This window comes from Oryctolagus cuniculus, chromosome 2 (genome assembly GCF_964237555.1).
Source record: "Oryctolagus cuniculus chromosome 2, mOryCun1.1, whole genome shotgun sequence".
Lineage (NCBI taxonomy): Eukaryota > Metazoa > Chordata > Mammalia > Lagomorpha > Leporidae > Oryctolagus > Oryctolagus cuniculus.
This window is the reverse complement of record NC_091433.1, coordinates 43,043,700-43,064,986: the sequence shown is the minus strand read 5'-3', so window position 1 is coordinate 43,064,986 and position 21,287 is coordinate 43,043,700. Positions and strand designations below refer to the sequence as shown.

At 57.5% G+C, this 21,287-nt stretch overlaps 1 protein-coding gene across 3 annotated transcripts in view; it reads right to left on the bottom strand.

The window, feature by feature from the left end:
• Nucleotides 1-1,470: 1,470 nt before the first annotated feature.
• FAM167A (family with sequence similarity 167 member A) overlaps nt 1,471-21,287 on the bottom strand; it is a 29,691-nt gene continuing 9,874 nt past the window's right edge. For 2 of the 3 annotated variants that reach the window (XM_008248925.4, XM_070069651.1), the window contains exons 2-3: nt 15,947-16,712; nt 1,471-3,985 (exon numbers count right to left, since the gene is read on the bottom strand). In XM_008248925.4, the coding sequence (XP_008247147.2) occupies nt 3,722-3,985; nt 15,947-16,333 (651 nt within the window). In that variant the 5' untranslated portion in view covers nt 16,334-16,712 and the 3' untranslated portion in view covers nt 1,471-3,721. Of the gene's footprint in view, nt 3,986-15,946; nt 16,713-20,538; nt 20,844-21,287 lie in introns of those variants that run through there. The other variant, XM_070069650.1, reaches the window with a different exon arrangement.

Below are 21,287 nucleotides of genomic sequence, written 5' to 3'. Positions count from 1 at the left end.
AGGTCTACATAAGCCTAGCACTGCTTTGTACCCCACAAATACATGCAATCTGCCAACACTAATAAAATCAATCACTCAGTAGGTGTTGGGGTCCCTAGGATGCTGTTTGTAACCCCTTTTTCCACTACATGCACACACCCCCTTCCTGGATGGGTTTACCCAGGTCTAGTGTTTTAGATGGTGTCCAAGCATTGGAATCCATACTCCTAAATATATGGCTCCAATGTTGGCCTTTTCTCTGAGGTCCAGGCCCCGTGACCAGCCCACTCCCTACGTGAATGTATAATTGGCATTTATATATAATGCGAAACAGAACCGTTGGGGTCACCCCGCCCGCTGTCCATCCATCCGCTGACTGCACAGCAGCCTGAATCTGTTTTCTGCACTCCACATCCAAGTTATCAGCGCTCCCCAATGGCTTCACTTCAAAAGTGCAACTCCAAGTAAATGCCCAGGGACGCAGTTCATTCTCCTCCCCCTCCACGGCTGCTCCTGGCCAAGTCACGCCCGTGTTGGCCTCCACCACCTGCTCCTGCCCTGCTGGGCTCCGCCTCGGCTCCATGCTACCCCCCACCCTCCCATCCCACTCCACACAGCGGCAGGCCTTTCTACGTGGATCTTGCTGGAGCTTCAAACAGATCATATATCCCTGGAGAACCTCCAGTGACTTCCTGGGAAGCCAGACACAACCCCCAACCCCTCACTCCGACCTGGCGGCTCTGCGGCCCACCCCTGCCCCCCAGGCCATGCTCCAGCCTGGGCCTGCAACCAAGCTTGTCTGTGTGTCCATCTGAAACAGCACCTTCTGGGACAAGCCCTCCCTGGTCACCTGGAAAAGCAGCCCCTCCGTACGAGGCTGCAGCCTCCCGTCTCACCTTCTCAGTGCAGCTTACAATTACCCTCCATGCTTGGAGGCCACCAGTCTCCCTTATGTGTGGCCCTGCAGCTTCACAAAGATCCTTTGAACCACGTGCCGCTGTGGACGGTGGATTTCTACGTCCCAAGAGCCAAGTGGCCACTTTCTCCTGTGAGCTCCTGGTGGATGGACAGAGACCGTGCTCACTCCTCCGCCTGGCAGTGCGAGGGCTGCTCCCACCGGCGTGGAAGCGCTCACACCATCTCTGAGAACACGCAGACGGGACCCATTCAGAGCAATGCCGTTCCTGGCCTGCTTTGTCAAGTGTGCTGGGCCGCCTGCGTCTGTTAGCTGGCAAGTTTGTGCAGAGCAGAGACCCAGGCTGCACTCCTGAGCCACAGCTTGGTGCCAACCCCCAGGAAGCCTCCGAGGGGAGGCTCACCAAAGGAAGGAGGAGGATTTTGGCGAATCTTCCCTTCCTCCCATACCTTCCTCTGATTGCTAAAGTCATTCACCCCTCCATCCATCCGTCCGTCCATCCATCCATCCATCCTTTCTTTCGCAGTGCTTAGCCCTGTGTGTGCTGTAACAGAGACAAGCCAAAAGGAGATCAATTTCTCTTCTTTGTATGCGTGTCTTGTCAAATATTTTTATTTCACTTTCTCTAACAGCAATGTAGAAACAAATAATCATAAAAATAACACTATAAATTGTCAGTTGATTATGTAATAGCACTTGGTATTGCTACAGGGGGTAGGTCGTGGCCCAGGCCAGGCTCCCCAGGTCTCTGTGATTGCTACGGAGAATGCGGAGGCAGGAGACCACACACGGCAGGGTTAGGGGAGACTCCGAGTTCTATACTCGGGGATCCTTGGGCAGCAGAGAGATGATGAGTAACAAGGACAATGGCAAACAGGACTGTATACACCGGGAGGCCAGACCGCTGGCCATGGAGGAGACGTCTCTCGGCCCACACAAAGCTGGCTAATGGGTGAGCTGTGTCACTGCGGAAAGGAGACTACTGACGGGCCCTGCACCAAGTACAGGAAAGCAGTTACCATCTTTCCCTGCCATTTCTCTTCTCTGAGCCCTCCTCCTCTTCCAAAGACAAACGTTCTCCTGGGAGGGACTGAGTGCATAGCTGAGACCGCCAGCCCACCTGGAGAAGTGCGGTCTCAGTTCCCTGTGGCAGGGCAGGTACACAGGCAGGCGGCCAGCCCCGGGTGAGCCGGGTGCCCACCCTGCTGGGCCGCCTCCACATCAGTCAGACTGAGCCCATTCACGGCCAGTGCTCAACTTCAGGTGAATCCAATTTTTTTTGTTACCGTAATGACTGATTTTTAACAAGAAAAAAAAAAAAAAACACATGGCATTTGTTCAAAATATGGGCTGGCTTTTCCTGCACGGATGCGGGAATGTTTCTGTGCGTTCGCTGTACTGTGAGTGGATGAGTGTGTGTCGCCCAGAGGGTGGCTAAGACTGGCAGCACGTGGTTATGGCACAGACTCAGACACGGCAGGATGGGCGCCATGGGGCTGCCGGATCCGAGCGACACTGCGTTACCCCCTTCAAGGAAAACCTCAGCTCTCGGGCTCTTTGTCATCCCGAGGGGGAGACCAAGTTCTTTTCTGTCTACTACAGAGCCACTCACTGGGCTCCCTGCACTCCAAGTCCTCGCAGGAGAGGCAGCCTCTCCCTTAGGCGGGTCACGGACTGGACCCTGCTGTGGTGATGCAGGGATGAGAAACACAGGCTGTGGTGCATTTTAGCCCAAGGCACGTGACCAGCCACGTGCCCTGGGGCCCAGCGCCCAGGCACTGTGCTCCTGGTACCCTGATATTCCCAAGTGCACACAGTGGGAGGTGTGGGTGGGAGTGGGTGCCGAGGAGAGGGATTGGCAGTCTGTGGGTTTGGCAAAACACCAGGTCCATCTCCAGGGTTCAACCTAACACAAAGGATTCCACACACCGATACTCTACAACCACTACATGGCCATGCGCACGAGGGAGCGGTTCCCTCCCCAGGCTTCACTCTGCTCCTTTGTTAACAAGAGGGCTCGGCCAGGAAACAGCCAGCTGTCCCGTGTTGCTGCACTGGGCCGGCCTCTCTAGTGGGTTGTGCTCTTAGCTTGCTGATCCTCTAGACACTCCTGAAATGGGACCCCGACCCCTGCACGCAAGCCACCCAACAAGCTCCCATTTGTACCAACAGTCAACAGCAGGTTAGCAACACATTCCTAACAGTCTTGTTCAATTAAAAGGAGTAGTTTAGGTCAGGCACAGGATCTCAGGGAAGGCTCAGGACCGGCTTCTGGGGTGGGAAATAAGTAGGTGGTGTAGCGACACCCTGGGAATCCACCTAGGTCCCTGCCGCAGGCCCTCCACAGCAGGAGAATTCAGGTACCGGAACTCTGTTCACTGTCTGCCTGGTTCCGTTACCAGCAATTTCCCAGGCGCTCCCACCAGGGTTGTGGGAGGCAGCCACGGATCTCTGTGGATGGTGCGATCAGCGCACGGGGCCAGGGGAGGCTACGGAGGGCACCCATGCTGGCCCCACCCACGTGCCCCCACTTCAGCGCTCTATGCGTGTGCATCTAACACAGCTGATTTCTCCAGTGCGGCAGGGGGCCTTGGGGACCCCAGTTTAGAGCACCAGTGATTCCTGGGGACAGGAATGGGCTGGAGAGAGGGACCCCAGCTCTCAGGGAACATTAGAAGGGAGCAGCCCTTCTGCGGGGCTCTTTGGGTGTCAAACCAATGCTGGTCATGGAGACTCAGGGATCCACAGCCGGGTCCCTGAGGGAGCACCTGCCTGCAGGCCTTGGGGAGACCCAGGGGGTCACTCGGCCCCGGCCCCCTCACCCACTCAGCAGAGAGAGAACCTCCGTGAGTTGATGTTCATCTTGGTGACCCCGATGAGCTTGAGCGGCGTGGAGAGGCTGAAGGCGGAGGCCAGCGGGGAGTCGCAGAAGAGGTCAGCCAGCTCGTCCCGCTCCTCCAGCTCGCAGGTGGCGTCATTCAGCATCCTCCTGTGCAGCCGGCAGGTCTGCTCGATCTTCAGCTTGTTGATGTCCCCGCGCAGGCGCATGAGCTGCCTAGCCAGCTGCTGGTCCTGCAGCCGCATCTCCGTCTGGAAGGGGAGGGGGGCACGTGGTCAGGAAAGAACTACATAGGGGGCCACAGCTATGTGGTCCCCACCAAGCTCAGGCCCATTCATAGGCATCCTCACTGAGGCCTGGGGCCATCAGTTGGTTCACCTGGAGACACACGAGAACTTTCTCAGCTCAACGAGGAGACAGCAGTGTGACCTGCAAACAACACTGAGCTAGGTTAGCCACAATGTCCAAATCCTTCTGAGAGGGGTGGATGTCTGGGCTGCCTTAAAGATATTTCCAGTTCTGGTGCTGGCGTTGTGGTGCAACAGGTCAGCACCCCCTGGGAGCACAGGTTCAAGTCCCGACCAGTCTGCTTCCAATCCGTCTTCCTGCTAATGCGCCTGGGAAGGCAGAAGATGGCCCAAGTACTTGGGCTCCTGCCACCCACATGGGAGACCCTGGATGGAGTTCTGGCTCCTGGTTTCAGGCCGTTGCAGCCATCTGGGAAGTGAAGTGGTGAATGGAAGCTCTCTCTCCTGCCACCCCTGTAACTCTGCCTTTCAGACAAGTAAATCTTTTAAAAAGAGCGTTCTCCTTGTTCAGAAGGAGTAAGAGTATGAAGCAGTGGTGGAATGGGCAACACCAAGGTCAGGAGCATGGTTTCCTCTGGGTGGGAAGGAGGGAATGTGACCGGGATGACAGCGTTGCGGCCATTTGAAGAGTGAGCCAGCAGATGGAAGACCTGTCTCTCTGTCTCTCCCTCCAACTGTACCTCTCAAATAAATAAATAATAATTAAAAAAAAAAAAAGAAAACTGAGCCATGACATTCCAGAGGACCCTCCCTGTGGTTATGCAAATGAATGAGAGTTCTCACATTCCCCATTTAGGCTGGGATGAGAACACATTGCAAAGTAGAAGAATCAGGGTCTTCCTCAGTGAGCTTGTCAATGTGTCTTTTCTTTCTTTACACTTCTGTCGACCTGATTTCATAGATGAGAAAAACAGCAGGAATTGCTTGGAGAACTTTTTTTTTTTTCGGCCAGGCAGAGTTAGACAGTGAGAGAGAGAGAGAGAGAGAGATCTTCCTTCTGTTGGTTCACTCCCCTAGTGGCTACTACAGCCAGCGCTGCGCTAATCTGAAGCCAGGAGCTGGGTACTTCCTCTCGGTCTCCCATGTGGGTGCAGGAACCCAAGCACTTGGGCCATCCTCCGCTGCCCTCCCAGGCCACAGCAGAGAGCTGGACTGAAAGAGGAGCAACCGGGACTAGAACCTGGGGTGCCGGCGCCACAGGAGGAGGATTAGCCAAGTGAGCCACGGCGCTGGCTGAGCAAGGTTTTTAATGGCAAAATTAGGATCTACATTCATAGCCCCAATTCTCTAGCTTACATTTCAATCCTTGGGCATCAGAACTCAAAGTTACTGCCAATCAGCTCTATTGCCCCAGCGTAGCACTGAACTATCGATGGTGGTCTGCCATGGGTGACTGGTCATTCACTAATTTTTTATGGAGCCCCTAACTGTGTCCGGAATTGAGCCCCATGCTACTCAGACCCTGCTGAAGGCTATGGGGTCAGATCTGTCAGAAAGGTGGCGCCAGCTCCAAGGCACAGCCTTGCTGGACCCAGTCTGGGAGCGCTGCCTGGACCACTGCTCTTTGCAGTACTGTGGAATCTGAAGCCAGATCTCCTCGAAAAGCTGAGAACCCTGTGGTTTAGGTTTGAACTTTGGCCTCAGGAATTGGAACTCTGGTCTGCAAAGATCCTTAAAAGTTGAAGGATTTCAGGTCTGACCGGGTGTCTGAGTATCTGTGAGGTGCAGTCTGCAGTGGGCACAGAAGGAAGGAGGAAAGGGGCTGGCTTTCTGCAGTGATAGATTCCGTCGAAGGCCAGGGAACAATTCAGGCTTTAAAACTCAACAGGGGAAGATATCCGGCCCAGCAGTTGAGATGCTGGTTAAGATACCCACATCAGAGTGCAGGGGTTTAGTCCCTGGCTCCAGCTCCTGACTCCAGCTTCCTGCTGATACAGACCCTGGGAGGCCACAGTGATGATTCAAGTGATTGGGCCCTTGCCATCCATGTGGGAGTCCTGGATTGAATTCCTGGCTCCTGACTTCAGCCTGGTCCAGTCCCAGCCACTGTAGGGATCTGGGGACTGGACCAGCAGGTGGCTGAGTTTCTTCCCCCACGCCTGATACAACAAACAAAACCAGGAAACAGCAACGCATAGGTGTTCTCTAGAACGAGGGGTGATCACAGCCCATATGTGCAACTTCTGTGGACCTGACACCTCCGCTCCCATGTGCAGTCGCCGCACATCCAACAGCTTCAATGCGTTCAGCTGTGCTTAAGGGAAAGAAGCGCAGTAAAATGCCTGCTTCCTTGGGGCTGTGGGCTCTGCCCCGGGGCGAACAGAAGGTGGGGCTGGACTGGGCAGACTCCTCGGCAGGTGCTGGTTCTGAGAACACAAGCACCCCACTAGGACTCACCACAGGTTTTGACCTTCGGAAGCGGAGAACAGATACCGCGTCGTGTGACTACCCCCAAATACAAATGGATGTCCGACTTCACCTCCCATGCAAGGCAGCATTGCCCAGACCTACCAGGACCGCAGGCAGTGCTGGACTGGACCCACTCTCGTTTGCTCTGCAGGCGGCACAGGGATCCTGCAAAGTGACCTCACACCTTACACACTAACTTGAGCCCTGGGTTAAGAGTTTATTGCAATCAAGACAACTCCATGTAGAAACAGGTTCCCGCTGCTTCTGAAGAAACCCAAGCAAGACATGCAGGGCTAAGAGGCTTCATTTTTTCCCCAGAATTCAAAAGAAAAATCCTGGTACAATACAAAGCTTCCATCTTGATTATTTTTCAGTGTCCAGTCAGCTGCCTTGACTGTCTGCTGTTGGGTGATCCTCCCCAGCATCCATCCCAGAACTTTCTCATATCCGCAAACTGAAACCCTGCACCCAAGAAACACAGGCACTCCTCCCCCCGCCCTGGCAACCCCCATTCTATGTGGGACTCCGCCTGCTCCAGGAGCCTTAACAAGTGGGAGCCTACGGCATCGTCCTTTTGTGAATGGCCAAGCAGCAGGTTCTCCAGGTTCAATTGGCTGAGAGGTGTTTGAGAAATGCTTAGGCATTTCTAGAAATGCTTAATGGACATAAGTCTTTGCTGGCTGGAGACAGTCAAGATGGCGCTTGGCACCAGATTGGCCCAGCGTGAAGCGTGCAGAGGCTGTGAGTGGTTCAGAGCACAGGTCTAGGGCTGCCGTCCCTCCTGTTTTCCCTCCAAGCTCCACCAAGGGGCGCTGGGTGGCAGCAATGGCAGCACGGGCTCGGCTTCTGCCACACACCCCTCCATGCGGCTCCCACCCCGGGTGGTCCCTACTACTGATGCAGAGACCCTCTTGGAGAAGGCGAGGGGCTGCCCAGCCTGTGAGTGGTGGCGCTGGGCCTGCCGGAGCCCAGGGCAGTGGCCGCTAGCTCCTGTCCTGTCCCGGGGGTGAGCTGGGCCTCAGAGACAGCAGAGTTAGAAAGCTTGCGGCTCTGAATGAGGGTGTGGGTTCCAGTCGAGCCCTTCTCCTCCAGGGTTGGGCGGCTTTGGGCAAGTCACAAATGCTCCTTGAACTTCTGTCTCCTCACTGACAGAAAAGGGGAAGACACCCCTTGCAGGGATTGTGAAGAGCAAGGCAGACAATAAGAACCCGAGAGAGGGCCATGCTAGCTAGGGGCACGCAACACAGGACCTCCCGGTTTGCAGCCTCAGTAGAGGACCCGAGACCGGCCCTGCTGACTCAGCTCGCAGTGTGGGCTGGCAGCTGTCCATGGCAAAGACTCAACTGCAGGAAATGCCAACTCCCAGTCGCCCCCACCGCCAGCCCAGGGCGGCCTGGGGCTCCTCTGGGTTTACAAAGGCACTTGCTGGTGCTCAGAGGTTCAGCCTGTTATTCCAGCAAATTTCATACTGAGGGCGTAGAACTTGAGGAAAGGGGGCAGGTGGCACGGCCAGGGCTGACAGCACCCCGGCAGGGGAGGGGAGGGAAGCAACGGTGGCCCCTAGGATACAGCCGTGCTGTGGGCCTCGCCTGGCTCTTGCCAGCTGAGGTTGTTTCTTTGGGGCACACAGAAGGCTTCTTCCCGGACCTGGTCCTGGGCTGCTTCTCAGGTAGAGGGCACAGTCCCAAGGGCAGGATGAAGGCACCAGAGGCAGTAATTATAGGGCTGTGCAAAAGGATGAAAGGGATTTCCTGGGCTTTGTCAGTGAGGTGTGCAGAGGGGCTGCAGGAGAGGGGGTGTTGAGCACTGGGGGAAGGGGCGAGAGGGTGCTGTGGCGCAGGGGGTTAAGCCACCACCTGCAGTGCCAGCATCCCATACAAGTGCCGGTTCGAGTCTCGGCTGCTCCACTTCCATTCCAGCTCCCTGTTAATGGCCAGGGAAGGCAATGGAAAATAGTCCAAGTGCTTGGGCCCCTGCACTCCTGTGGGAGACCTGGAAGAAGCTCCTGGCTCCTGGCTCTGGCCTGGCCCAGTCCCAGCCACTGGGACCCTTTGGGGAATGAACCAGCAGATGAAGATTCTCTTTGTCTCTCCCTGTCATTTTCCCTTTTGAATAAATGTATTTTTTTTTTAAATGGAAAAAGCGAGGAGGATGGTCCAAGAGAGCAGAGAGGGCTCGTGGGAGTGTCAGTGGTTGGCTGGGCTTTTTCTACCTGGCACTTTTCTCAGGGGTGAGCAGAGAACTGAGCTGCCACAGAGCTGGGTGGAGTTAACCAAAGGCTACAGAGCAACACTGGGTCCTCAATGACACCGAGTTACCCCGCCACTCCGCTGGCCGGCAGATGGCGGAAGACCAGGACCCAGACACCTGCACGCTCACCTTCATGGCAGCTTCACTCACCACAGCCAGAGGGCGGGAGCAACCCAGTGTCCATCAGCAGGCAAATGGAGGCCCATCATGTGGGCTGTCCACAAGTGAGAACTGGTCAGCTTTCCCGGAGGAAATCCCGGCACTTGGATGAACCTGGAGGACGCTGTGCTACGTGACAGAAGCCAGTCACAAAAGGACAAACACTGGGGCCGGCGCTGTGGTGTAGTGGGTAAAGCTGCTGCCTGCAGTGCCAGTAGCCCATATGGGCACCGGTTCGAGTCCCAGCTGCTCCACTTCCTGTCCAGCTCTCTGCTATGGCCTGAGAAAGCAGTGGAAGATGGTCTATGTCCTTGGGCCCTGCACCTACATAGGAGACCTGGAGGAAGCTCCTGGCTTCTGATCGGCCTAGCTCTGGCTGTCGCGGTCATCTGGGAAGTGAACCAGCAGATGGAGGAACTCTGTCTCTCTCTGCCACTGTCTCTGTGATTCTGCCTTTCAAATAACATAAATAAAAATCTTTAAAAAAAAAAAAAAAGGACAAACACTTTACAATTCTACTTAAATGTAGTACCTAGAGCAGCCAGACTAAGAAAGCAGCACAAGGTGGCTAGGGGCTAGAAGAGGGGAACGGGGCAGTGTGTGTGTGTGTGTGTGTGTGTGTGTGTTTAATGAGCAGTTGCAGCTGGGGAAGTTGAATGGTACTGGTTTCGGGTGCTAGAGGAGGCCAGAACGCACTGCTGGGAGTCCCGTCCCTGTCTCCAGGGTGTGCATCTGCACTATCCCAGCCTAAAAGTGCCGAGCCGTCTCTGATACAGCAGTGACCGGTACCAAATGCAGGGCGCATGCGTCCCGTTCTCACACAGCCGGGTAACGCCGCTGGATTCTCGAATTCCGCAGTCTCTGGAACCCGTCTCGGCGCCGATTTAACTCCGTTACAGCGCTGAGCTTGGCTGGGCTCCGGGAAAGCACCAGATTCACACGGGCAGGGGAGAGGGCAGCTGGACGGCGGCGGTAGCTCCTGGGGAAGCTGCCTCAAAGCTGCCCAGGAAACCAGGGCGAGTCTGAGAAGCCAAGTCCAGAGAAGCCAGGTTCACCGAGGTCTGCTCCTCGGCTGCGGGCCTGGCGCGGGGCGGGGCGGGGAGGGGACGTGCCGGCTCCGGCCCCTGAGCTGGCACACGGGGAAGGAAGGCGCAGGGAGAGGACTGCTCCGTGGGCCCTGCCCTCCGAGGGCTCTTGGGCTCCCCTTGGGGCTGTCTGCTGGTGGCGGGGTAGGGGAGGACTGACCAGAGCCCCGGAGCTGGGCCAGAGCAGGAGGAACCGCCAGGAACTCCAGCCTCTGCAGCGAATGTAGGCTGAGGTGATAGGTGTTTGAGTTTGCAGCCTTGAAGGGCTCTGGGCCAAACGGCCAGCTTCATGGAGACAGGCTGACCCTCAGGGGCACGTGGTGGCCCACCGTGAAAAGCCCTGAAGACCTCCCACGGGGCCCTGGCTTCCAGGCCTGGCCCAGCCCCCGGGGAGATGAGCTCTGTGGGCAGGGCTGGGGCCTCTCCCCTACCGCACTGGATGGACGGTGCACTTGAGCGAAGAGCAGGAGCAATGGGGCTGCCGTCAGCTGGCTGGGCAAGGCCCGGGCTAGCACAGCCCATCACCCCACACCCTGCACCCGGCCCTCAGCCAGGCTCCTCCCACTCCCTGGCTCCACCACCACTGAGAGGCAAGTCTCCCCTTCTAAAAAGCTCGACCGACCCTCCCGCTCTGCTCTGCTTTCTCCGGCTTCCCCTCCCCGATCCTGGCCCTGTCAAGCCCTGCAGTGCAGTCACACTGGGGCTTTGTCTGGTCCCCACAACTTCTCCTTCCTCCCTTGGCATCCTTCATGCCAGTCCCATCCCACGGGTTGGATGACCCCCGCCCTCCCCTGAGCCGTGGGTGCCTCCTGCCACAGCTCTGACACGACACTCACCGTGGCATGGGTCCTGTTCATCATCCGTCTCCCCACTAGGCTGTGAAACACCCAAGAAGATATAAGACTGCGTGGGCAACACGCCAGTACCTGGTGCACAGCTCTGGGGCTTAGAAACCATACACCGGATAAATAAGCGAGTCAGTGAACCCACCAAGCAGTCCAGGCTGGGAGCATCCTGGAGAAGTCGGACCTGACCCCAGCCCAGGCTGACCTCCGCGCCCTCAGAGCCCTGCAGAGGCAGTGAGTAGAGAACAGAGCAGCAGCTCACGGGCTCAAAGTCCTTCTGCAAAACCTGTGGCTGACGTGACCCTGAAAGTCACCCGGCCTCTGAACATCAACCTCTTTATCTCGTAAGTGGGCATAACACCCTCTTATCGATAATACTTCCTTCAATTATTAGATAAATATTGATAATAATTAACTCATCCAATGGGCATGCAGTCGTGCCACTTCTGGTGAAAATTAAACACACACATACATAAAGCCTGGGTCCAGGACATGACGTTCCATAAATATTAGCTCAACTTTATCCCTCCACATAATCAGAACCACTGAGCAACGCACTCTGTTTCCTTTGTTCCTTCCCACCCCACGCTCCGATGCCTCCTGCTAGGTGGCGGCTCTTGAATGCGGCGGCCCTGCCTGCTCCTTCTCTGTCCCCTAGCAGCTCTGGAGACAGAGCTAGTCACCAACCTCAGCTTCCACCACTGTCCCGCTGACCCCTTATCTCTGACATCGTATTGTTCCTCACCAGCAGGACTGATGGATCCTGTTACTATCCTCATTGCCAAGCAGCTGGCCCGGAGGTGCAGAGCTGGTAATGCCAGATCTGACATGGAGGCGCGGCCCTTCTGGTGAGGGCTGGCGAAGCAGAGGACGGGGCTCATCAGCATGGGGCTGGTGGCTCCCTCGCCTTCCCCGCCGCTGCCCTGGAGAGCAGGTGGGGAGAGGGGCTTTATGGGGGCTAAACAACCAGTGCCAGGGCTGGGCTGCTCTTGCTGGGCCCCTGGCACAGCTGTTCCTGCTGGGGCACCTCTGGGCACGTGTGTGTGTCAAAGCCCCAGGCTCCGCTGGGAAGACGGAACCTCGGGCAAACATGCCTGGAGGGGCACTGTCTTGTGAGTGAAACCCCAGCACGGCGAGGGCCTGCCCGGGAGGTGCTGAGATGAGCCAGCTGCCCGGGCCTGGGGAAGGGTCAGCAAGGGCGCCGCTGGCAGCCTCTGCAGCCTCGCACGAGGATCTGCTCTGTAATCAGAGTTGCTGAAACTCATGCAGACTGCCCGGGACCCCACTGACTTGCACGTTTGATGTGTCTAGCACAAAGGAGAGGGATTTGGATCCACAGCCAGGTGGTGCGGGACTGTGTCTTGGTTTAACCATATCCTAGCATGGACCTTGGCCGTCCTCTCTCTGAGCGTCAATCTTCTCATCTGTAGAATGGGAGCAGCAAACACTTCCAAGTCTTCTCACCAGATGCAGGATGTGAAAGTGCTTTGGGAAACATCCAGTGCTCCTGGCTGGGAGGAACTGCCGTGGCTCTATCCCTTCCATCTCCATCAGAAGACACTGGCTGTGCCCTGTCCCTTGGCCGTACTAGGTAACAGATACAGGAAATGTGGCCCAGACGACTGAGCCTGGACATCCCAGAGTCATACGCAGCACGGGCAAGGGAGGGTTAACTGGGCAAGGGCTCCTGGCTGGCAAGCAGGCTGAGTCCCGTCTGCAGGCCTCCTGCCACGGCAGGCCCTGGAAGACGAGAACTTGCCAGGTTTCTCCCCCCTTTCTCCAACATCATAAACACCTTCCCGGGGGCTCTGTCTGCGGGGATCAAACACCCGCGTGAAACTAAAAGGCAAAGATCTGCCGGCTCCGGGCTTCCCATACAGATGATCCATCAGGAAGCCAGAATGTTGTTTTGGTTTTGGCACCGCACAGACCAAGCGCCTCCTCCAGGGTGGCAGGGGACCTTCCGTGCATGACTGAAGTCACAACTCACAAAGAGGGTCCCTTTCCTCTAGTGATGGATGCTCAAGGCCCCAGGCCACGGAGCCAGCTCCAGCACTAAAGCCCAGCAGAGGTGCAGGCGGGATGTTCTAGAGACAGGCCTGCAGCATGGGGTCTTGCCCTTCCCAGCTCATCCCTGCCGGAGACATCATCCCCACCCCCGTCTCCTGGCCACCTGCAGAGGCAGAGCTGGTGACTGCGAGCCTCCGGACCAGAGCGCCCTGGAACCAGCAGGCTGCACAATGGCCACTACACTGGACCCCGAGACTGCATCCAGGGACAGCAAGACCAGACCCTGACTTAGAGACGTCAGGGGGCTTGAAGCCACCTAGTGCACAGCCCAGAGCCCTGCCTGCCACAGCCAGGTGGCGACAGTCTCCATGTTCACCTGGGCGCCGGAGGTGGCAGGGTGGCTCAGCTGGAGGAGCACCAGTCACCGGCTTTAGGGGTGTCCCCTCCTTCCTTGTGTCCCCAGTGCATGGAGAGAAATGTGATCCCCTGGCAGGTCCCTGGGGGCATCAGCAGCTACCATCAACTTCTTGGCAATGGAAACCAGGAGGGAAAGCCTGAGGGAGCTTTCAGATGCTTCCTTGCCTTGGAAATAGGTCAAGTTCAGGCAGTCACTCTGTCTTTTAGCTGGCCTAGTGGAGACACAGGCAGACAGGGAGGTTTCCACAGATGCACTTCTGAACTGAGCCACACTGCTAACCGCCTCCCTGGTTGCATCATGGCTCCTGGGAGACCCAGAAATGGCCTGCTGGGCACAAAACCATAACTGAGGGGCTGGCGCTATGGCGTAGTAGGCTAAGCCTCTGCCTGTGGTGCTGGTATGCCGTATGGGAGCTGGTTGGAGTCCTGGCTGCTCCACTTCCGATCCAGCTCCCTGCTATGACCTGGGAAAGCAGTAGAAGATGGACCAAGTCCTTGGGCCCCTGCACCTGTGTGGGAGACCCAGAAGAAGCTCCTGGCTCCTGACTTTGGATTGGCCCAGCTCCAGCTGTTGTGGCCGTTTGGGGAGTGAACCAGAGGATAAAGACTTCTCTCTCTTTCTCTCTCTCTCTCTCTCTGCCTCTGGGAATTTACATTTTCAGGACTCAAGTAGCATCCTCCGTGGGCCATCTGTTTTGCTACGTAGCAATGCAAAGGCAACCCCGTGGGCCAGGGTTCCAATGTCACCATTCTCACTCATTTTTGTTGCATTCCTCTCTCCGCCTTCTCTTCTGGAAAACAGGGGCCCCAGGAAGGCAATGTGACCATCGAAAGGGGCGACTGATGCACTGAAGTAGCTGGCGCACCCAAAACACTCAAGGACAAGCCTATCATCACTAATATCACCCACCCCTGGGAGCTCGGACAAGTGGCTGGCAGAGTGGAAACTCCTATGCACATGTAATGCATGCTGATACCCCCTCCCTATTGAAGAAGCTTTGGCAGCTAAGTTAGTCCCTGTTGCCCTGCTGGAGGGCCACTCTCCACACTCCCCTGGGGGAAGGGGCGCAGCCTGCCTGCCCGCCTGCCTATTCCCGGCCAGCAAACTTCGTGCTGCTCGGCCGACAGGAGTGCTGAGCACACTCCTGAGGTCCCAGCCTTGCCCATACCCCACAAGCGCATGAAAGCTGGGAATCACCCCAACCCCAGCCCCTCATTTGATTGATCTTGGGCATGGCGGGTAGTTCTAAGGCACAAGCAGGGTGAAGAGGAGGCTCCCTGGTCCTCAGGCTGACAGGGAGGAGCTCTGGGAAGTCCCTACTGGTTTACTCTCCTCTAATCACTGCTCCAAAGGGACACCCACAGGGAACACTAACTTAGACAGCAAACACCTCTGCTTCCAGAAACAGTAAAATCTCAAAGGAGCCCCAAATCCACACATGTCCTTGCTAATTAACAGAAATGCTTTTTGTTCCTCTTTATGAAAAGAGATCAAAGCGGATTAGCCTCAGGAATCCAAGGACCAGCTTCCGCGGTCCACCCTAGGGTGCAGCATGTCCATCTCCCACGAGCACCCAGTGGCGCAAGAAGCCACGGTGCGGTCTTGTAGGCAAGCCAGCAGCACGCACACGCTTTGGCTACTGAAGACGGACACGACAGAATGGCATGTTCAGAGAAGCATTCTCAGCCTCAGGGATTCAACCAAAAAAGTTCCCAATTCACCAGACACCCGAGTCCCTAAGCCTCTTCCTGCCCCGAACCCCATTATTTCCGCTCATGAAGGATTCCAAGCCCCACGGGAATCGGATTTTTCAGGATTCTGCAGAACAAATCAAGCAGACCTCTTCCTACCCTGTTGCCTCAAGAGTTAATGCTGGCTCTGGAAGGCAGTTAGCCTCAGATTGGCCTGACCTGGCAGGTGTTACCTGGGCCCCAGGTGCTAGGTCAGGGCAGGAATGAGAGTGTGGGGAGGGTGAGCTTCAAGCCTGGCTGTGCCACGAAGCCAGGGACCAGAGGTTCTCCCCTGGGGAGGGGCAGGGCACGAAGCTCCCGCCCCCACTGCCATGCTCAGGCTCGGTCTCTTAGTGGTGAGAGATCCTTGATGGGAATCTGCTTTGCCTGTGGCCAGAGAAACTGTCCATGCTGCTCCTCCCAGCCCAAATGCGTCCTTCCCTCTGCCTACCCTCAGCCCAGCCCTGACCTCCGGGGGACTCCTCCCCACCCCCAGACTCCACCCCAGGCGTGATAAGTCACACCAGCCCCACCTGCTCCTTGCCCACCACTCACTGCTTAGAGTCTCAGCATGTACAGCTACACCTGGGACCCACGCGAGCCCCCACCCCAAGGTCACCCCAAGGCGCCCCAGTGAGTGCCCACAGAGCCTGCAGGCAGCCGGGCAGATGGCAGGAGGAGCGGCCTTCAGGAAGAAAGGAGGGGCAGCTACACTGCAGGAGGTCCTTAGAAGCCCCGGGGTGAGAGTGTGAGGGGCCGGGCGTGGCGCTGAGAAGGGAAGATGGAGCCACCTGAACACCTGCTGCCTCCATCCCTGCCGGCCATCAGGGGCTGACAGCTGAGTCCCCTGAAACCACATGGGAGAGGGCCACCCTTTGACCAACAGGTCACAGGAGCACAGTTGGGAGGGTCAGAGATGGGGGAGAAGCACCCAGTGGGAGCGAGCCAGAGAGAGGCACCTTTTCTTTTCTGGGGGCTCAGTGGGGGCGGCCACTCACCAGTTCCTTCCTGAGCCAGGCCAGGGCTTCATCAATGCTCTGAAAGCCCTCCAGCTTGCCCGGGGCCAGGGGCCCTTCTTCGGCCTGGCCAGCACTGCCGGTTGGGGTGGGAAGCTGCTGGGGCGCTCTCTGTGGGGGCAGGGGCTCCTCCCCTGCACGCTCCCCCTGCTCCACGCTGGCCTCCGGCTCCGCAGCCGGCCTCGGGAAGGGCCACGTGTGCTCTTCCAGCCTGGCCTGCCATTCCTGGTAGGACGGCCTGCGGGTCTCCAGCCTCAGTTTCTCGGTGAGGGCCTTCAGGCTCCGGAGGTGGTCGTCGGCCGGTGCGGCTGCCCCCACCAGCCCCTCTTCCCCACCTACTTCTTCTACTTGGATCTGGGGCATGGACATCCTACAGTCTGCCCAGGCAGCCAGGCCTAGGAGGTGGCGGGGGCTGCTGGGGGAGGCTGGCTGGGTGGCAGGGGTGGGTCCTGCTCCTGATGGGCCTCATCCAGCTGGGGCCACGGAGTCCAAGGGCGTTGCCAGGACAGGAGTCGGTCTCTGAGGCTGGGCTGCACCTGCAGCCTTGGGGGTATGTGGAGCGAGCCCCAGAGGGTCCCCTCAGGGCCCGTGACTTGTCCTGGAAGCCCGTGGGTGTCACCCTTCACTGAAGGCAGGAATGGCCGGCCATGAGTAGGAGTCTTCGGAAGCAGCCTTCGCAGAGGGGATCTGTCCGTCCTGGAGGTGCTCGGAGACGGGCGGGGAAGCAGGCCAGCTCCAGCCTCTGGCCCTGCAGGGAGGAGGAGAACCGAGTCAGTTCCCATCTCCTCCAGGCCCCAAGTCAGGCGATTTCCACCCGGTGATTCGATACAGAGAAGCCAACGATAAGCTGGTACACTGGGCAGGGTTTTGTCCCTTCCAAGGCAATTCTGCCTCCAATACCTAACGCCGGCGCCAAGTCTGTAGTGATGGTTTTATGCCCATTTTACACATGAGGCACTCAAGTCTCCAAGAGGCTGAATGACCCACCAAGATTGCCCAGCAAAACCCCGGGGGAACAAGCCCAGGGTGGTCCCCTGGCCGAGCGTCCCAGATCCCTCCCAGACCCAGGTCTGTCTGTGCCACACAGGAGCCACCCCCCATCCAGCCCCACAGCCCTGATGCTCAGGTGGGCCTCACTCTGACAGCCTCACCTCACCTTTTCAGATGAGGAAGCCAGCCGAGTGCGGCAGCAGAGGGAAGGAGGCTCAGGACTCCCTGTTCTAGAAGGATACGGCTCACCTTCCCCAGCGTGCCCACACAGCAGCACCTGCCTGGCGAGGACTCGAGCCGGGGTTCCGACGTGGCCTCCTTGTCTCCCACAAGGAGGAAGAAGCCAAGGCCTGTCATTTCTTCCTCTTAAGACTGATTGATTTGAAAGGCCAAGTGACAGACAGACATAGATCTTCCATGCCTTGGTTCACTTCCCAAATGAACCACAATGGCTGGGGCTGGTCCAAGCCAAAGCCTGGAGCCAGGAACTCCATCTTGCCCCTGCCCCTCACGTGGGTGGTAGGGGTTGCCGCTTTCCCAGGCACATCAGTAGGGAGCTGGATTGGAAGCAGAGCTTAATCCACTTTGCCACAATGCCTGCTGCCTTGACTTAGAGCTAGCCCTGAACTGCCCAGCCCTGCACCACCCAGCCCTGCATCCCTGCCTCCACAAGGGACCAGGCAGGTGGAGACGTTTGACGTGGGCCAAGCAGATGAGCCCTTGGCTTTCAGGGTGAGATCTGCAAATGTGTGCTGGAGGAGTGCAGCTGGAGGAGTGAGTGAGTGGACACAGACCAAGGGCCAAGATGAAACTTAAAGGACGCTCACAAGAGGCCCAGCAGCCACAGTGTGTGCTGAGAAAAGGAAGAAAGATTTTTACCAACTTACAAATGCTCAAAAAAATCTTTGCAAAAAAAAAAAAAAAAAAAAAGATTCCTACTCGCTGCAGTTGGCTTGGTTGGGGTGATGGGAATGGACAGATGGGAGACGAGGCTGGGCCACCCCGGGAGGTGTGGGATTCCTCCCCACCCAACCCCGGAGATACTCAACACAAAGAGCAGGGCTCCCTGTTCCAGCCACTTCCAGAACCACAGACTGCAACAGAGGTCTGACCAGGCGACGTCTTGCCACTCTCCCCATGCAACCTGGCAATGAGGAGGAAGATTCCACACTGACTGGCAAGGCAACCAGTCCTGCCTGGAGAAGAAACCCCTGAGCAACCTTCACAAGCATCTTGATCCCCTGGCTCCACCGGTCCGGGCTGGGACTCGGATAGCAGCACCCCGGGGCTGCTTTGACCCAAGTGTGCAGCTGGGGATGATAACTACTGGTCCCCAGATAGAGACACTGGACTTGGCACCCAACGGCCTAGCCTGAGGTCCTGGCAGGCCCGCCAAGCCTGTTTCCTTACCTGTAAAATGGGATCTCGGGGACTGGCTCTCTGAAGACTTAGCATGGGGGTCATCCTGTACATTCGCAGTCGGAATCTCCCCAAACGGAAGAAGCGTCAGCCACTTTATGGGGCCCTCTCAGGTGCCAGCTGCCTCCTGGCTGTGGTGCCAGAATCCATGCTGTGTGTGCCTAGGGTGGCTGCACCCTAGGGGCTCCCTTTCCATGCACAAGGACACTCTGATCTCATCCAGCACAGCTTTCTGGAGAGGGTCCCATGGGGAACAGAGTGATGAGCAGGCATGCAGCACGCAAAGGGCGTCCCCCGCTGCGAGGCAAGGGTCTCCTCTTGGGGGGAGGTACTGAAGTGTGTGGCATCACATAGCCAGGTTGGGGCACTACCAGGAGTGCCAGGGAGCTGTCAGTCAGCTCATTATGACCCTGGATCTGCTGAGCTTGATGGAAACCCTGTGTGTACAACAATATGCTATGCTTGAACCTATGTACAACACGCTATGCTTGAACCTATGGTAGCCCCAAGGGGCAGGCAAAATCAGCCCATCTCACAGAGGAGGACATTGAGGCGAGGTGTGGGCAGGTGCAAGGAGTGGCGCCCTGGCACACAGTCGCCTGATCCTGACCCAGCCCCTCCTCCTCAGAGTTTGAGGGCTGCCCTAAAAAAATTCCCAAAGGCAGCAGGCGTTTGGGCTAGTGGTTAAGATGTCTGCGTCTCACATCTGCACGCCTGGCTTCAACTCCCGGCCCCAGTCTCCTGCTAATGTAGACCCTGGAAGGCAGTGGTGAGGCCTCCAGCAACTGGGTCCCTGCCATCCACATGGGAAACCTGGGTTGAGCTCCTGGCTTTTGACCAGCTGTTGTGGGCATTTTGGGAGTGAAACAACAGATAGGATCGATCTCTCAAAAGAAAATCCTAAGAATTTCAAGGTGGTGACAGCACAACATTAAGCCAAGCAAGGGGTCCTGTGCTGCTACCTGGCTCCCATGCCAAAGAAGCTGGCCCTGGGGATGATACTATCAGCTTCAAAGGTGACACCAAGGGTTACACAAGGTAACAAGTCCAGAGTTCTTAACACAGAGCGCTCCGCAATACTGTGAAAATGACGTGACTTATCAGCATCCCGTCATGGTGCTGAGCCATCCCTGCTGCCTCCCCGGTCTGCACTAGAAGAAAGCTGGAGCCAGGAGCCAGGAGCCAGAACCAGGTATGGAACCCAGGAACTTGAGATATGAGACACAGGTGTCTTCACCACTGAGTGGCACCCCAGCCCTGGAATTCACCATCTCAGAGGGTGTGGTGGGGGAAGTTGGCTGGGATGGAGCCTTCAACCCTGGAGCAACCCCTGCCGGCCCGGCACACCCACAGCAGGGTTTGCGTCGACAGGATCTGTTCTCCCAGTTGCCAGCCCTGATGCCCAAAGAGGCTCAGAACGGCTTCGCCCTCTCCTCCAGCTGGACCTGGGAGTGGAGCTGGATTGTCACCCCCGCAAGCCCAGGGACATGCCGGCAGGTGCTGGGGAACAGACACCAACCTGGACAGCTCCCTGGGAGGAGCCCCTCCCGTGGGACAAACCAGGCCCCAGGGGCAGAGCCCTTCAGCACCGCAAACAAACAGGCCTTCTCTGCCTCTAACCTGGCGAGCAGGGGAGGCAGCCCTGGGCCCCGGGCAGCTGGAGCGGCGAGGTGGGGTCCTTTGAGTCGCACCTGGCCCAGGCTGGCCCCCAGAGGGAGACAAGCTTGGGAGTGCATCGGCCCTTCTATAGCAGCCGTGGGCCGGCGCCCACATGCCACGCTGCACCACGGGACTGCTGTTCAAACACGCTCCCCAGCTCCCTGGCAGGAGGCGTCTCAGCCCGGAGCTAATTCCTGTGGCTGCTGGAGGAGCCAGGTGGCGCGGCTCTGTCTTGGCCAACACCTGGTCTCATCATGACCTCATCAGCTCACCTGGAAGGCCTCCACACGTCCTTGCCGAGCTCCCAGCACAGGGGAGGCTGCGGGAGCTGCTAACCAGCTCTCCCCGTCTCACTCACTCTCTCCCCAGGCCTGCTTCTTCCAGCCATGGGGTCTGTACCAGAACACTTTCATTTCTTCTCCGCGCTGCGCAATCCTCCCAGCTCCTCGCTCAACACCCGCGCCCCTGAACTCCACACTCTTGCTTACTCCCGATATTCCCTGTACCTTGCTCCTTCCCTTCTCTTCTCAGTTCTCAAGGATTTTTCTCCTCCAGGAAGCCTTCCTGTATTTGCCCAGGCTGGACTGTGTGTGTGCAGCGATGAGAGCACACGGCACGGTGAATTGCCGATTGTCGACTGGTTTGGTCACAGAGCTGGTAGGTGGTGAAGCCGGATTGGGACCCCTGCAGTCCAGCTCCAGGCTGGTGCACAACCTCTGGGCTCACTGTCACTCTTGAGTTCTCACTGCTCTTCTCTACCAGACCCTGAGTGCTGAGAACGGCCTCTCGCTGTTGCTTGCAACTGAGAGCCCTGGGCGAGATGAGGGGAACACACAACATTTGGGGAGGCACAAAGCAGGACTGAGAGGAATGCAACTTCCAAAGGCGGCTCCGACCCTCCTGTTCTTGGGTATCCCAGGGAGGGGGTGGCGCCACCTCCAGCTGAGGGGCACAGGTCAGGTGATCACCGGCCTCTTGATGAGATCTAGGGAACCTGCCCACAGTCACGGCTGATACGTTTGCTAACGCACAGTCCACGGCAGATAACGCTTGAGGAGGGTGAGAATCACCATCCTCCGAATGTGCAATGACCCTGGTCCTGCTCCTGGCTCAAACGCCGCCCCCGGAGCCTGGGCAGAAGTGGCTGTGCCTTGGGTCTTGTGGCCTTCCCACCGGGGCTCCTGCTGAACGTCCAGGAATCGGGGCGAGCAACCGAAGGGCTGCTTGGCCTGGTCTGCTGCCCTCCTTTGGGGGG